The sequence below is a fragment of the Aythya ferina genome, assembly GCF_964211825.1.
Source record: "Aythya ferina genome assembly, chromosome: 4".
Classification (NCBI taxonomy): Eukaryota; Metazoa; Chordata; class Aves; order Anseriformes; family Anatidae; genus Aythya; species Aythya ferina.
The window spans coordinates 4,855,487-4,874,082 of record NC_140300.1 but is presented as its reverse complement, the minus strand read 5'-3'; the positions used below and the strand labels follow the sequence as shown (position 1 = coordinate 4,874,082).

The window sequence follows — 18,596 nt, the reverse complement described above, 5'->3', positions numbered from 1 at the left end:
ATTCCTGGAAGCAGCAACCGTTTCCAGAATCAATACATCTTATACATCTTGTCCAGCTGTGGACCCAGCTACAGCATACATCTCTGCCTCTGGCAGGGATGGCTGGCAAATGGTGGGCATGCACAGTGCTCCCATGAGGGCCGTTTTTCTAGTCTTTCATCTGGTGCAATTTATTTGCTTGGGTTTGAGTTGCCTATTGTTAACAGTTTTCTAGGTGATGTGAGAATGTTGCAGTTAGATGTCAAACTACAGATTTAGTTTAGACAAAAATGGGTGTCTGGTGATACACATCTCAAAATCTGCTGTTGGTAGATGGCCGGAGGGCTGTTGTTTCAGGCAAGAGATCAGTAAAAGGTTTGGGATGATTTGCCTGGTGGTAGTAGTAATTATACCAATAGGACTGGAGTGACTCACAATCATGGCAGTAAGCCAGACCCTCTTAACAGTCTGCAGGGAACCTAAAGGTCACTCAATTTTCAATTAATTGGTTTCTGGGGGCTTGCACTTTTCTGTGGCTTCCATAAACTCTTAGGAGGGCTTACTTTTCTGCCTGTGCTACTCTCTGTTTTTATTGGCTTTCTAAAATCAAGACGCACCCTTCCTCTTTATTGTACTTGTTCTTCCCTGAAATTTCAATAAGAGCACAAAGGCTACATTTGAATGTCCTTATCTTTATGCAAATGTACTTTTATCTTTCATTCTCAGAAGTCCTAAATAGCAATATTGACTTAAATGTCTCTTTGTGATACATCTTGATAAGATGAGATACTTGTGTATTTCTTGACAAGGTGATGCATACAGCAGACATAGAGTCTAAATGAAACACTGGTGGACATCACTGTTCTGGTTTTCATCGTTATCAGATTATTCAGCAAAGCAGGTTAACCAGTATTTTGAATTTCTTCTAGGTGGGAATACAAAGAAGTAAAATGACTTTACTAAGAGGTGGACATGGGGGTAATTTTTCATGCAGCTTGACCCATTTTAAAGTCATATTTTTTTCCTAAATCATCCTAAGAAGTGTGGTATCTACATCTGTCCACAGAGTATGCAAATAATTATGATAAATTGTTTTATCTGAACACCTACATTTTACATTACTGAAAGTGGACATGAGACGTACATGTACAATAAACCAGTTGTGCAAGTATATTTGAACATTGGCTTCATAGATCCCAAGAGAATGATATGAAACATTGTTGTGCAACTATAATCACCTATAGACTATTGGTCACTAAGATTGAAATAGGGAGTGGTTTGTATTTCTTTGGAAAATATTGTAAATATATGTCATTTTTATTTATATAGGAAAGAAGAAACAGTACGACTATTATAGAAAACAAAGTTTGTGGGGCTCTCTACAGATGGAGGTGAACAATGTGAACCAAAACATATTTTACTATTGCCAAAAGCTGAGCACTGAACCTCGTGTCCTGTGTGAACCTTTAATGATGAAGTATGAAACTCATGTGATGAAGTATGTGGCCACATCTATCAGTTAACACTAAGCTCAGACTCATGGAGTTTTATGTTTGACCCACCAAGGAAGACACAAGACAAATAGTCTCACTCTGGTTTATAAGCACTTCCAGGGAATCCATCCACATTTTTCTGGTTCTCTGTTTTCCTATGCTTGTGGGACAACAGTGCCTATAGACAAAATATCCTCTAAACTGAGCCACTCTGTAAATCCATAAAGAAAATCTCACCAATAAAAACAATGACTATGACAAGTCCAACATGAGTATAACTTCCCAAGCTATGTTTTGGAGAGTAGCTAAATGCAGCATTCATAAAACTAAAGTGTCCTTCCATGTACTTGCCAACCCATTCAGAGGAGTGGTTACAATTGAATAAAATCCCTCACCACTCCATCCTGATAACTCACCCCTTCATCAAACCTAGCTGAGAAATCTAACATCCAGTTCAATTAAAATAAAAAACTGTTCCTTCCCCCTTTTCATACTAATCTGTTAAGGCACTAAGAGGATTTAAGAGGATGTGAAGTAAATGGATTTTTATACTCTCACTGGAACAACTCTAGCTGAATTTCAAATTCTTTAAAGCTTGAGTTCCAGTGTAATGTGATCATTGTTTTTAGGACTTCAGGGAAATGTTAAGAGAGGACTTCTTCCCAAATTTTAATTAAATAATAATAGAAATAATATCCAAGAATCAATATTGTTCTTATTAGATTAGCCTTTATTTGTTACTGTTGTGCTTCGATGGGATTTGGATGTGCAGATGGTTTTATATCTTCCTGTTTATTTAGGCAGAAGGCTTTGTTTTTCCTCTTCCTACACATGGCCATTAATCCAGCCCCTGAATAAAATATTTCTGTTTCCAATGCTATACCACAGCAACTGAGAAAGAAGGAGAAAATCTAGGGGGAGGAATTTTATTTATTTATTATTTATTTTATTTATTTTGTACTTATTTATTTAGCATTTATTTTTTATTTAGTATTTATTTATTTTACTATTATTTTATTTATTTATGTTTTTTATTAATTATATATACCTATATATATAATTGTATTTATTTTATATTTATTCTCCCCAAGGAAAAAGATGATCTGTTAACCCAAAAAGCTGGTTTCTGATTTAAGTTCATTTTCTGTTTCCTCTATGACAACCATGGCAACAGCCTGTTTAAGATATTTTAGGGCTTCAGTTGTTCATTGAAAGGAGGAAGTCAGATACAAGCAGCAATATACAGCATGAATGGTCAGATTTCAGTTACTGCAAACTATCCCTATACGACAGAGAGACAAGTAGATGCTTACTTGAATATTTTTAAATATCACAAATGTATTTTGAGCAGCTGAGGATTTCTGCTGGAAATAATCTCAGCATGGCTCTATTGTTGTAATAAGATAACTTTACAACGTACATAGAACAATGAGACAGAAAAACAAAGTGATTGAATACAGCCTTTAAATTCAGGAGAATAGGATTTGTTGCTGCATGTGGTCCACTTGTAGTATCATAGCAATGGCACTTAGCTCCTAAAGAGCTGTTTTCATCAGTACATCTCAAAGCACATTACAAAGAGATGTGATATCCTTTTCTGTAAATTTGAAATAAGGTAATACTTATACAAGGGTACTCAGCAGTCTGTTCGATCAGGCAATACAATCCACTTTCTGCAAATTTTCATTGTTCTTGTCATTTGGCAAGGATGCTTCTCTCTTTTGCCTACACAGAAATCAGCCAGGAACTTCTCCTATTCTAGGAAATAACTATAATTACACATGTGAAAAAGTAGTTGTGAAAAGAAAACCTGATCTTCTCTCCTTGAAAGCATAAGCCTTCCACTGTACATATCACAGTGCTTCAAAGAGCAAAGGTGAATTGTAGGTTTATAATTTCCCATAAACAATGTAGATTTAGAGTTTCCCATAAATAATGGTACATATGGACAGTCAAAAGGACTTTTAGAAGAGATTCCCACTGGAGTAGACTGTACTGCCCTTGTCATGCTGACATCTCTTGTCAGCCCTAAATGACTCCAAGAGTCAATGGGGCTATGCAGGACAGTATACATGTACAGTCTATGGACAAAATAGATTGTATCTGAAATGTATAGTGCTTTACTGGGCCCGAGCTCATTTGCTTTGCCTTTCAACTTCTTTTAGAGTTTCCACTTTAAGAGGAAATTCACCCTGGGTGATCTGAGGCAGCTCAGTACTACCCCCTTCCAATTGGTATAAACACTGGGCCCAAAGTACAGATAAATGCCAGGGCTTAGATGGTTTGGATCTACTAGAGAGGATGTACTGCAGACGTTGCAGCGCCTATCATCTTGCTCAGTCGCATGTGAATTTTAGAAGACTGGTGCTCCAAGATTTGTCTCAAAGGTCGGTGAATTGAAGTTATAGGCTAATAAAAATGTGAATTGGGGATATGAACTTGGGGCTTCAAATGCCAAGCTTTAAATCCTGAAGATACCCACTAACTTCTGCTCTTTCAGATGTTTAACTCTCAATGTCTGTAGGTTGTACAAATACAGATTTTATTCCATACTTGAAAAAGGCAACCAGTTTTTCTGAGTTTTTCTGTGGAGTTGGTGTCCCAGGCTGTATTGCTTAGCTGGAATGCTTGATTCTCCCTAGAGCTAAGGCACGTGTTGAGAACAGAGCCAATCCAACACAGATACTAAACAGCAAACCTCTCTAATCAGAACTGCAGTCATACATTTCTCTCCCAGTATCTAGGATATTGTTCTAATACCCTCTTAAATATTGTTAATCTCCTCATGGATCTGAGGAGTTTGTATGCGCAATAAGAAGGGAACAGATGATATGGGATGTGCTGGACACGATGCTGTAAAGCTTTCAAAATTAGAACTTCAGAAATTCTGGTGCATGGGAATCAGAAGAAAACATTTCAAAGTATCTTTTCATACTCCTCTTCTTTGAAAGGATCATGGAATCTACAACATGGAAGGAAATGGGATGTGGATTTTATTTCACTATATGAATACATGGCTCTCTACTCATCAAATTTTATAATCTTTTTAAAGAAAAAAAAAAAAAAAGAAGAAGAAAAGAAAAAAGGCAGCAAAAAGTAAGTAAATAAAAATATGGGCTGTAATGTTCCATGTAAGGAAAGAGAAAGAGAGAAGGAAAGATAAAAGGAAAAAAAAAAGAAAAAAAAAAAAAAAGGTGTTGACTTTTGCCTGGTGTATGTGAGTTCTTATATCTGATCTGTTATCATTTGGTTGACTATGCTGTAAATTTCTCTCAGCAGACACCATATCTCTGTATGTGTTTGCAAGGCTTTCTGTTCACTTATGGTTCTCTAGCAATAGCAAACTACTTGATAGACCAGCAGGAAAGTCTTCAATAGGTCTTACAGAAATGCCTGCTGGTTCCTATGTATGTAGACAAGGAAACCCACACGGTTATGCATAATGCCTCAGTAGGCCCACCTACTGTTGCAGGGCAGTGACCAAAACCTGTGGTATAAAAATGATATTGTTTTGGTAGAGGTAGAGAAAACTGCATTCAGGATAAGAGCAAAGGTTTTTCAAAACTTATCAAAACTTTTCAAAAGTCCAGATGAAAAGAGATGCACCTTTCACTTGTTTGTTTATTGAAAGTTGCATTGTAAATAGTTGTTATGTCCAGAAAAGGTAAACCTGACATTTGGCCTGTAAACTGGAGTTTGTGAACTCCCTTACCACACTGTCATGATAGCAGTGAAAATCAGGAAAATGCAATCTGTGAGAAGTAAGGTTTTTCCCTTCATTTTGATGGGATATCTGGCAGAGCTAAAGCTCTGAAGAGAGACTTGTGGCAACCCCTGAATCTTACTGCCTGAAGGGCTGCTTTTAGAGGCAATGAAGTTCAGAAACACTCTTCTGGTCACAGCTCCTCCCATACCTGCCATGGAGTAATAATTAATGTTCAGGCTGATCATTGAACTATGCGCCTTTATATCCAAGAAATAAGGACATAAGGTTTGGATGAGTGAGTCTTCAGTATGAGTTTCAGATCGAATGACTAGTTACATGCTCAATAAAAGACAATGCCCTCCACAACCTCATAAAATGAGTCTGATCATTGTGCTTTATGAAGATTTTTTTATTTTTATTTTTGTTTTGAATGACAAGAGATTGGCACCTGTAGTGAATTTAGATGCCATGAATCCCAGATAATGACTTTTAAATGTACCTTTGTGTGACTAAATAATTTCACCTGTGGAATTGTAGATGACTGTGGCTTGTAATGTTTTTTCAGAGATTTTTCCTTGATCTCTAGCTTGGAAATAAGTTTCTAGGTTATATTGTCAGTGCATAAGACTTGTGTGGGAACTATCTATAGTGTTACCCATATAAGTGAAGTGTGCAGTTCACTTATAATCAATCTGGTCATCAACAGAGAGATGAAGGTGCTGTTTTTCATTCTTGATTGTCTTTTCTAGATATTGGTGGACAGGAAATAATTTTCTCCTAATTTTTCTCCTAATATCCAAGTCTACAACCTGTTTACTGACTAATGGAGAAAAAGAAAGCTAAATATAATTTAATTTCTTGGGCTGAAAAGAAAGATTATAACTTTTGTTTAACTTTACAAACATTATTACCTTATCCAAGTCTTAGAATTTCCTTCCTGTAAATTCAGCAGAAGATCAATAACTTGCAGATGAACTACTAAATGAAAAGCACATAGCCCAAGTCAGCAGGTAACATACAGCTTATGTAATGATCAACATAGGCCCCATGTGTCATCCTGTGGAACAGTTTGCATGTTTATCCCCAGACAATTAACAAACAATATCAAAGAAAGACAACAATATTTCAGTCTGATCCTTTCTGCCCCTCAAAAATTAATAATTTAAGTATATTTAATAAAATTATATATAACTGGCCAGAGATATAGTGAAACATTCATCTCCTAGGAGACACAGCTCAGCTTCTATGCATCTCTCCGTGTTTCTCCCTGGCAGTATTGATTATCTCTCAGGAAACAAGCACAGTATGTTTCCTACTCTGTATCAGTTCATTGATCCCTCTCAACTGACAGCTCAGAGTATGCTTGTGAGCAACCAACAAAGAGAAAATTCTCCCCCTACAGAAAACAAGTCTGTGTCCAATAGTTAACTAAGTGACTCCAGCTATAGCACATGATGCAGGGGACTAGAATGCTATGGGAGAGCAGGGTATGAGTCCTCTGTCCCTCCCTGCCTCTCTTGAGTAAATCCAAGTATTTTTAGGCCAGTGACAGGATATTTGCATAAATCTGATTGTGAATAGCAAGGCAGTACTGGCTACAGAGAGCTGGCAGGCTGTTCTGTCTTTGGCTCAGTCCATTTAGGAATCAGGCAGCTGAGATACCAGCTGTATGTTCTCAGTGAACCTTCTGTAGATCCTGCTAGAGTGGCTTGCAAAAAGAAAGTCTGGGGAAGATAGATATGGATGTTGTTGCCAAGACTTGGTTAAAGGGAATATGTTTGGAGGGGGAGAGCAAAGGTAGAGGACATAACTTTTGCTGACGGTCTTTATTCATTAAATGAAGACGTTAGTGAGCCTAATATAACTTTAAAGAGGGAGGATTGCTCTAGCTGCCCCAAGGGATGTCTTAATTCCTGCTCCATATAGCAGTCTGGTGCTTATAGCATTCATCAGTGGCTGTGGGCAGAAACAGACTGAGGTCCTGATTGCTGCTGCTCAGACACTATGGATTTTACATGAAACCACATTTGGGAAAAACATATAAACACCCCTTGAAGCTGGAGCCAAGAACTCCCCATCCTCCCAGAGGAGGTCCCCAGCCTTCCAGTTAGATCTTCCCCAGTTTTCATCTTCTTTTTCCAGCCCAGTTAAGTCTGAATTCTTTCTCTGTACACTTCAAGACTTTTCAGCTGGCATTGTTCAAACATTCTGCCCTCCTTCCAAGCAGCCTCGAGTCTGGTGGCTAAGCAGATTGCCAAAAACACAAGAGGTGGGGAGTCAAGTCCTGTAAAGCAGAGGAGAGAACTGAACACAGATCTTCCAGAGTTCTGCTAGCTGTTACATGAAATCATTCCCATTATTCTTTTGAGTAGCTTTGCCTTGAAAGATCAGCCACTGCTATATTTTCTGGGGCACTGAGGAAACAATAAGCACATTTTGTAGATGGGTTAAGAAAACTTGCAACATGGAGCTCCTCAGGCAAGACGGGGAGAAGAAAGCCTCCTGTGCAAACCCTGCATAGGCTTCGGCACAGATCAGGTGCTGGGCTCCTCACAGCTTTCAGAGGTAAGTGAACAAATTGGAAAGTTAAACTAAAAATGCAAAATGTGTTTGAATTCTAGCTACTAAACTTTTCTCTCCACAGTCTGAGATGCAATCTCTCTCTTTCATTATTTTAATCCTTCCACTATGTCTTCTACTTAACATTACAGAAGATAACTAACCACTTATTGAAACTATGAGAGCAGAAGACTGGCTTTTTTTTTTTTTTGGTTGGTTGTGTTTGTTTTTTTTTTTTAGCATTTTTCCCTCCTTTTCTCATCAGAAAATAATCACTTGCATTGGTGTTTTACCCTGAGAAGTAAAAAATAGACAAAACAGACTTACAGAGTAAATAGACTAATAAAGTAAAATAGAACAGAATTTATCAGACAAGGAAAAAAAATATTTGAGTACAAATACTTTAACAGTAATGTGAACAGGCTCTCTGTAGTCAGACAGTTTCCAAATTTCCTCTACTTCTTTAATTCAGTTCATTCTAGTACCTCAAATCACACATAAGTTTGTAGTTCCTTTTAGAGCATAACAGGACTCTGGTTTTGGAATGTGAAAAATTTGGAAGGTGAAAAAGCCTACCCCATGAAAAGGAGCACACCATCTTATGATAAAAAATAAAAATAAAATAGAACCAAGTCAAAGTTTTGGATTCAAAGTAGGCAGTATGGATAGCAGCAGAACTGAACTACAAAATTTCAGACCTAAAAGCCACATAGTAGCTTGCATTTAATTTTTTGTCTTCTTTGCCATGAATATGTTAGACTGATAATCTGGGACAGGTGTGAAGGGAAAAATGGTGTCTCTAAACTTTGACCTAGCCTACAATAAGCTGAAAGGTTGAAACCTCTTTCTTTCCTTTTCCAACCCTTTCCTTTTCTATGCATTTGGTTGAAATGTTTAATTTTGCAGGTGAGGGTTAACATGCTGATGCTTTCTGAAGGAAACATATTTGATTACATCCCTACTCCAAAGCCACTAAGGTTCATTTGTGAATTTATTTTAGTGTGAAGATTTTCATTGCCTTTGCTTCCAATTGCTACAAGTTGCCTCATAATGGCAAGCAGTGCTGTCAGAATGAAACAGATCAAAACACAGAGAAGCATTTGCCTTGTTCCATCCAGAGCAGTGCTGTCACTTAAAAGTCTTGTGATGCTCCCATTTCCCCAGATTCCAAAATATTCTAAAATGCCTTAGTCCAATCCACAGTGATCTCAGAGATTTTAATGGCCTCTTTGATCTGTAATTCAGAATGCTGAAACTTTTCACACACACATACAAAAAAAAAAAAAAAAAAAAAAAAAAAAAAAAAAAAAGTTAACAAAGTACAACCTTTTCAAAAAATTGGGACCAGAGAAAAAAGAGATCGTATTCCTTCTTTGTACAGGATCTTGAAGAAGTATGAAACAATACCTTCAGTGTTTGAGTGACTTTGGACACTGACATCATGTAAATGCTCAAAATGTTAGGACATTCTGTGAAGATAGTTCCTACTCTTGAGGCTGTTCCCCTTTGTGAGGTGTGATTAGAAATTAATTGAGCTGAAAGGCAAGAAAATTATGATTCTATAGGTAAGTGATTAGGCAACTTGGTGTTTCTGCTCCAGTGAATTCTTCATATGAAATTATGTAAATATTCATTAGGATATGTCAGGAACTCATGTCTCCCCTGCCACACCAATACTCTAATCACTATTATCATAGAGTCTTTTGTCCAATGAATATTTAGTTGTTCTATAAAGTCTAGCAGTTTCAGCAGGAGGCTTAAGAGACTCTTTTCTTGAATACCTAAACATAGTTTTTGAAATATTCTCTATCTGGGTTTTAACCCTGACCACCAACGGATGGAATGCAAGCCCAAAATCAGGGACACCATGAATATACTGGATTAAAGAAATAACCACTTTCTCTATCCTCAATGGTATTTGTGTCTAATTATGAAGGTGGATAGAGAAAATTTTCCTGCATTGTGTCCAGATAGACTGGGGATATGTTTCTGGACCAGAATTCAACATGGCATTCCCAGACTATGTTGGAAGTGTTCCAATTGGTGTAGAATTGATTAGCTGTGAAAGTAACTATGGAAGAAGTTGTAATACAAATAGACACAATGAACACTAACAAATTACCAGAACCAAATGGTATTACCTCTAGAGTTCTATGGGAACTTGGAGATGAAATAACTGCATTATTATATATAGATTAGCATATAAACAAATCTTCATGGTATCTGAAGATAAAAAGAGGGAAGCACTGAATATTCTTCATTAATACTCCCTGTCCTGGACATTATCATGGTGCCTTTGAACAGCATTCAGTCATAATCTGACTAGAGAGACAAGAAAAAAATAATGGATCCTAACATCAGACTACCTCCTCATGAAGGACATTGACCTGCAGGTGCTGGACTAGTGGACTAGGTGACTACTCAAAAGAGAAAAGTGTAAAAGAGCTCTCGAGAGAAAAAGTACTCCTGGAACCTAAGAAGACATTCTTGAGGAAAAGAAAAAAAGACAGCAGCACCTTGCACTTGGGCTTGTTGAACCTCATTAAGTTCATGTGAGCCTACTTTTCTAGTTTGTCCAGTGTCCTTTGGATGGCATCTCTTCCTTCTGTTGTATCCTCTGTACCACTCAGCTTGATATCATCTGCAAGCTTGCTGAGGGTGTGCTGGATCCCAATGTCTATGTTGTTGATAAAGATATTAAACAGCATTGGTCCCAGGACAGACACCACTGAGGGACACCACTTGTCACTGGTGTCCACATGGACATAGAGCCATTGACCACCACTCTTTGGATGTGGTGTTCAAGCCAATTCCTTACCCGCTGAATGGCCCACCCTTTAAATACATCTCTCTCCAATTTGGAAATCAGGATGTCATGTGGAATCATATTACAGTCCTTACAGAAGTTCTAAACCAGCTGCAAAGTTAACAGACAACCTTTGTTGCTCACTCTCTTCTCATGTGTAGACATCCTACCAATTTACAGACATTACTGGAGAAAGAATAATAGGGTAGAGGCAACCTTGGTCTGAAGCAATATCAGAGCTTAAGTTATGTGACAGCTAAAAAGGTGCATTTGGGATCTGAATTTTGGACTTAGGTGATTTCAGGGATACTTAGGTGCAGAATCACAGAATCATCTCGGCTGGAAGAGACCTCCAAGATCACCGAGTCCAACCTCTGACCTAACACTAACAAGTCCTCCACTAAACCATATCACTAAGCTCTACATGTAAATGTCTCCAGGGATGGTGACTCAACCACTTCCCTGGGCAGCATATTCCAATGCCTACCAACCCTTTCTGTAGAGTAGTTCTTCCTAATATCCAACCTAAAACTCCCCTGGTGCAACTTTAGTTCATTCCCCATCATCATTCCCTGTCACCAGGCACGTAGGAGAATAGACCAACCCCCACCTTGCTACAGACTCCTTTAAGGTACCTGTAGAACGGTGGATTTTTTGTTTGTTTGTTTATATCTGCACACTGCATAGAAAAGAAATTCCTTATTTCTTACTGGTTGTTTTGCTGTGGCCAAAAAGTAGGTGATTGGTAATAAAGTGCTTACACTTTGATGAGCTAAATCCTAGTATTTATTTACATAAAATACTAAGCTACTGCAAATCCATTTTAACATCAAACTTTTAAGAGGAAGACTAATTGATTTTCATATGTTGTACATCAAGTCTGTGCATTGGGATCTTCCATATAAGTGCAAATTAGGCTGTCAGGTATCTTTGCACTTGTTATTATCTTGTCTTATTTTGTCAATTTATGTATGATAATTCAGCTTGCTTCTTTACAGTAGACTTTGTGGTCTCTTGATAGCTGGGTTTCTCTCCTCCTGATTTATATTTTCTTTATTTGGAATTGTGGTAAATGAAGTGGAAGGAAAGTGAGAAATGAGTAGCATACCATGAAAGAAGTTTCACTACTTGTTATTTGCTAATGTATTTCCAGCATCTCTTCAAATCCCACTTTTTAGGACTGTATCACAGAAGCAGATACCAGGAGTTGTTGAAGTAACCAAGATCAATCACAAGAATAATACTGCAAATGTTTCACTTGTCCTGGAGAAAATTTAGATGTTTGTTCTGCTTGATTTTACAGTTTTCATATAATTTATTTCTAGTTGGTTCTTTTAGACATTTTTCAGTTCACAGAGTTTAAGATATGGAGTCAAAGTGGTGCATAGGTCTCTCCTAACCCATGTGTCTTAGCATTTGTAAAAGCAGACAAGGAATTCTAAAACAAGACCAAACTCTGAACCAAATCAGATTTGGTGTTCTAACAACGAAATTTATATACCAAACCAACTATGAATACCTGAAATATGTGGGATGATTTGTACCCAAATGTTTCAGATATATTCATGATTAAATATTTGAAAGTACATCAGTAAATTATTATCTCAGTTTTAAGCCTCAGAGTTGCAGTATAGTTACCAAATAAACTCCAAGAAAAATATGCTAAGTACTGGACTAGAGAGCATTAATTTTTTTTTATTTTTTTTATCTCTTTCTTTTCCTTTCATTTCACCAGGATAATAGAAAATGCCATTTTACAATTAAATATTTTGCCAAAGCACACCCTCTAGCTTACATTTATTGGATAATAGTCAGTAAGTAATAAGGCAAATCTCTCTATTCCTCTTAAAATTTCTCTGAAGATAAAGAAATTGCCTCAATATTTAAAAGTAGAAAGTTAGGTACCTGTAGACACCTACCTACAGGAGAAACTCTGTGACTATGAAACTTGTGCAGCCCAGCATAATACCTCCCCTTCCACACCATTTCCTACCATCTGCCTTTGTTTCTCAGCAGAGCGCCTTACTAGGACAAGAAGTAAGTTTAGGGGAGATTCATTCCCCTCACTGCAGAAAAGCCCTTCATGCTACATTCTAGATTGTTTATTTGTGTCTAAATTTTAGTTGTGGTCATGGTTTTTTGCCATTTAATTCCTTTGTCTCCGTGTCTCAGTGTTCCATCTTCAAACACCTCTTAGTGACATTTCTGCCCTCACAGGGAAATTTCCACCCATGTTACTTTCTAAGCCATTCAGATATTAGCCATAATTATCTATGTATTTAATGTTTTGTTTTTATATTATAGCTTTCTGTCTGAAGGACTTCTAGTCAAAAGAAAGTAAGAGGAAAGGAAGGCAAAAACAATTCTCAAAATGTTGTACAGCTTACTTGATTCCTTTGTAGATCACAATATGTCATTGTTTTCTCTTATTGTTGGCTTAGGAAATGCTGATGAATTTATGTAAATTAGAGGTTTACAGTATCTTTAGAGATATTGAAACCATAATACTATCTTTCTTTGGTTTGAATGTTCCAGAGCATCTAGCACACTAATATATAACCTTTTGACTGAAAGAAACAATGCTAATCTTCTCATATTCAAGAATAAATACAGTAAATTAAAGTCCTATTATGATGGTTTTTTAAAAAATAAAAAATCTTTAATTCTTTTATAGCATCTCAAATTAGCAATTTATACTCTTGAGCCAAAATCTGAGTTTCTACCTGCTTAATTCACTATTGACCAGGTCTTCCTCTTAAAGACTGTTTGTTGTTATAGTTGTTTGTTTTTGTTTGTTTGTTTTTGATTTGTTTTTAATAAGATGCCAATATTAAATGAGCCAGTTTAGTGCACTTGATATCTTTGACCTAGTGCAACATGGTGCAATCTGATGAAACATCTCAGAGATCCCTGGAAAGCACTTTTATTTCTAGAAAATCTCTAATGGAAAAGAAATTTGCCAAATATAAAAGTACAGACCTGCGAGTTAGACAACAACTGCATACTGTCATTGTTTTTGTTTAACATCAGCATTGACTGGGGTGACAGATAAGATGTCAGACTACCTGAATTTAATATCATCTTTCTCTGAAGTCTCAGTTCTGCAGATAAAATCATTGTGTTGGTTGAGTTGGTTAAATTGATGAAACTGATAGGCAATCTAGTCAGAGAAGCAGTGATACTCAAGGGGGGAGGTAGTTCACAGCTGAGCTATGAACTAAATTAATTCCTTATTATCATCATAACTCTTGAACAGTCTTAGATAGTAGCTAGCCTTATCTTAACTTAATATCTACATAGTACTAAATAAGTGTAAACTGTCAGCTGTGGTGCTGGATAACCAGTAGCTGTGACTGCTCATGGGCTATAAAAGCCTCTGACATATTTTGTTTTGTCACCCCTTTATACAGATAATGACTGCAGAATCACTGTTACACCCTTATATTGAAATGCAATAAAAAATGCGAAGAGTGACAAGCAACATACTGAAGCTTCTCTTCTTGATGTCTTCATCTCAGAGATCACTGAAAGTAAGAACTAACTCTTTCAGCAGGGTTTCAGTTTTGTTTGCTTTATGAGTTTGTGAGATAGGGCAAAGGTGAAAGTCTAGATTTACTCTAGGCAGTTGCCATGGCACAGAGCTACTAAATAGCAAGTTACCAAAGAATGATCACTTGGGCACTGACATTTTCAGAGATGCAATATTAGACAATAACAGATATATAAAGAGTGTTAGCCCTCACTGGTTATGAGGCGGTTATTAGGTAGTTGTATTAAATGTTAAAGGTGGCAATGTTCTATGGAGTTTTGTTTTGGTGAAGGAGATGCAGAAGTTGTCAATAATTATTATAAACTCAATTTTTAAGCAAGATCTTCACCTATTAGGGTATATTCTTTATATAGTAATTTTTACATGAATTATACATATATTTAATTTATCAAATGACAGGAGACAATGAAAAATGGTTAAAGCATTTTAAAAAGTTGCAGTTCTGACATTTAACTGAAACTTTGTGTTGTATCAATTAATATATATAAATCATATTGTTTAACTGCAAAATATAGGAATTCAGATTGAAAAGTGAGAAAGATGCGATCAACTTTTTTTGATTGTTTCATGAAAAATGCTTGTGTTTAAACTGGTGATCATTGCAAAACAATTAGTGTTTCTTGTAAGGGATGAAAGTGCTGAGAAAACATCTTGGGTTTAATGAACTATAGGCAAGTGCCATTTTGTTAAACTGAATTCTAGAAAAACATACGCCAAGAGGATGGTTGCACACTGGAACAGGCTTCCCAGTGACACAGTCACTGCACCAAGCCTGTCTGAATTTAAAAAGCGTTTGGACTCTGCACTTGGTCTAAACTTTTGGGCAGACCTGTGTGGTACCAGGAGTTAGACTTGATGATCCTTATGGGTCCCTTCCAACTCAGGATATTCTATGATTCTATGATACAAGACCTGAGTTTTTCTCTAACAAATTCTGGAGTGACTTTATACTTCTGTGTTTTAAGGGACTCCAACTCTGGAATGCTTCAGGATCCAGGGAAGTTTTCTCTCCCAGTTCACTAGAGACAAAATCCATTTGACTTTCTGACCGAGGGTAGTCCCCCAACCTTTGTCCAACTAGAAGAGATCCTGGACATGTATTCCCAATAAAATCATACGCATAAACACACAAGTGGAGTGCACACGCTTTCTTCCAGAAGCTGCTGAGTCCCTGTTCTTAGAAGTCTTTGGCCCCCATACCTACAGTCTGCTTAGTACCTTTCTCCACATCTAACCCCACTCATCAGCTCCTCGAGACTGAAGGTCACTGGTGTCTCTCACACACCCACTTAAGGAAAAGAAAAGAAACTCACTGTTACAGAACAACAGAGTTCTTTGGATATTGCACAATAAAATGGCAACAGACCATGGACTAAATCTGATGGGTTTTATTATAAATAAACACAGATTGCCAGTATAATTAAGCCTGTGCAGAAAGTGAGCAATGTAGGTAAAAAAGGGAAAAAAAGGGAAAGAAAAAATCTATTTGCCATCTAAGAAAGATGTAATTGTGTAATGCACTCAGTTGTCAAGGATATCATGATATTCTCACTACTCACTACTGCTGTAAATAAAGAAATAAATAAAGTAAAATAAAATGTTCTACTGTAATTGTGTTTGAGAAAAGGGCCCCAACAAAAGACAGTGTTTCAAAGGAGTAACACGAACTGAAAGATTTCCATGGAGAGAACTTAAAAGCCTCTAGGTTGTTTCCTTTTTATTTCTTAATTGTTCTATTCCTTAAACTTTTCCTAAAAAAATAATTTGAAATATTTTTTTTTCTTTAATCATGGTATCCCAAGAGTAATGTCAAGAGCTCTATAGATCAAAACATTATTAAGAAGAAGAAAAACAAAAAATAATAGCAGAATTTGTCCTATCTATTATTTTTTATTATTTTTGAAGGGTTCACAAGAGAGGAATTATGGCTACAACACTAAGGAGTAGATATAACTAAATGAAGGTCATTGCTAGTTATCTGATGATCTGGGAACAGATTAAAGTGTTTAGTATTTCTTACATAAAATGAATAAACTTTTGGCTAGCAACATGCCCAGGTACATTAGGCCAAGCTGCTGCTTTGCCTAGGTTTGTATTTATTTGTTGTTGTTGTTTGTTTGTTGTTTTGTTTTCTTTGTCTCTCAAAGATATTTCCAAAGTTCATTCCGCTAGTAATAAACTCGTGAATTCAGATTAGCAGTGGACAAGAGCCAGTCCATTTAATCCTCAAACATTTCCACAGTGTTTATAGAGGCTATCAATGAGTTATAACTATAGAGTGCCTATAGTTTCACCAATAGCTTTTCAGGAATTTTAAAGAATAGTATCTCCAAATTTCTTGTCACTAGTTACTGTGGACTGTGCAATGAATCCATCTTTAGCCAAGCTGCTATTAAATGTCTACAGATTGTTTATTACAAAATATTTCTGTCATTACCTGGTCAGCATCCAGAAATAGATATGGATCATACAATATCAATAAATTGTAAGGAAAATACACTCTGGGAACTCAAAGGTTTCTTTGAGAGTTTGATTTTTGAGATTTCTGTGAAACAGGTTAATGTAAATGCACACATTGATACAGTCAAAGTCCAGATCACATCCTCAATTTGATTTTGTGCCCTGAGCCTCTGATTTCCATTGAGGTTCCATTTCATGAACCTCAGTTTCTATTCAGGTGTCTTCAGGTGTATATAAGTGATGTCTTGGCATATGAGTTCTTCAGACCCCACTCTCCAGGTGATATGAAATTAATGTAATAGCTGATACAGTTACTCCTTTTAGCAAAGCTTCTGCACCTGCAGATCTATTCTTGACTTTCACCATCTCATTTTTTCCTAACTTACTTAAATACTACAGCTTCTCTACCATTAGCACTTCAGACAAATTAATCCTTACCATTTCCTTTGAAATTTGTTCGTTAGTAAGCATATGAAGAATGAAAGATGACAAAATATTTTTTCCATTTGCCTGATTAAAAAATAATAATAATAATAATAATAAATTGAGAGATCACCAGAATATGAGATTTTTTTTTTTTTTTTGCCTTTTTCATTTTTTCTTCCTTTTTTCTTTTTAAAATGATCTAGATATTCTCATTTATGTTTTTGTTCCCTCCTATTTTAGTCCACGTAAGTTTGAAGAGGAAAAAGGAAAAGTCCTCTCTCACCTTTAGTCACTTGCTAGCATATTAGGAAAGGTTTTCAGTTTAGTCCAATGATTAAAATACACAATATTGAGAGGAAGATTGAGGATACAGTTGAAGGAGCTGTGTTTATATGATTCAATGCTAAGTTATTTGCAGTGATAAATAATCTCTAACTATTGGCTACCAAAAGGCTTGTCTTTCATCTTAGACCTGATTGTCCCTCCTCTGCAAAAAAAAGTCACAGAATACATCCAGATCTTTGACTACATTAGCTCATCCTGATGGTTCAAGTATTTTTAAAATCAATTGGCAGTTTAGTTTCCCTTGAGAAATTTTGTCCTCAAAAATCTCTATTTTTCTATTATTTTAATTCACTTCATAAAAAACACTCTGTGGTCAATATTGAAGGCTAGCAGGAGGTACAGTCAATTTTATGTGATATAAACAGAGACTCTCGAATTATAATGGCTGTTGGAGATCCTGTTGTCTGGTACAATCTCTAAAGTCACTGACATAATTTTGATGTAAGAGTTTTTCATAGAATACAAGTCAGCTGCAGTAATTATTCTTATGGGATCCTGACATGCAGAAGTAGTTATTTATTTTGGGAAACTGACTTTTCTCAGGAGTGCTGAATATGGTCTACTATTTTTATCTGCTTTGTCTTTCTGTCTTTCTAGGCTGTTACATTCACCTCACTAGCCTAAGGGAACCCTATATACAGTATTTATATTTCTGACCACCTTCAGTTATTCAGTATGATCTTTATTTGGTTTATTATATTGGTGTGATAAATTAGGCAAAAAGATTCCTTTAACTCTGAGGAAGTAAAAGCTGTGTTTACCATGGTATCTTCCGAATCATTATATCTTCCAGAAATGAGTTTCCATCATAAGAAACACTGACAAAACCCCATCCCCTGAGAACAAAATGGTGTTCTTTCAGTAATATCTGATCAGACTTTGAGGTTTAAAAATAAACAATTTAATGAAATCATCTTAAGTGGAACATAATTGTAAGCCTTTCCACCTCCAAGGAATTTTTTCCTAGTGAAGATTTTAGCTTGTTCCCATGCTCGCATATGGGAACACATCTCACTATGGCTACATGTACACCAGCAAATTCAGCAAATTAAGTGAATCCAGACACATCTTCAAGCAATGAGACCTACTTGTACAGAATGTCTCTTTTCTTTTCTAACAAACCATTTCAACCCCCACAACAGGTCTGCGTGAGAACTGCCTGCTGGAAAGGCTCCTGGGATGCTCCAGCTGCCAAACCAGGTACAGAAAATGATCAGGGAAAGAATTTGTTGGAAGTGACCAAAATAATGTCAGAAAAACATCTAATGCTTT

The 18,596-nt window shown here is 36.4% G+C and overlaps 1 protein-coding gene across 1 annotated transcript in view; it reads left to right on the top strand.

Annotated features, from left to right (window-relative positions):
* LOC311436756 (uncharacterized protein) overlaps positions 1 to 18,596 on the top strand; it is a gene marked incomplete at its 5' end in the record, with an annotated part of 83,452 nt that overhangs the window by 9,449 nt on the left and 55,407 nt on the right. The window contains 2 exons of the mRNA XM_084519217.1: positions 7,649 to 7,743; positions 18,467 to 18,524. Coding sequence (XP_084375343.1) covers positions 7,649 to 7,743; positions 18,467 to 18,524 — 153 coding nt within the window. The remainder of the gene's footprint in view (positions 1 to 7,648; positions 7,744 to 18,466; positions 18,525 to 18,596) is intronic.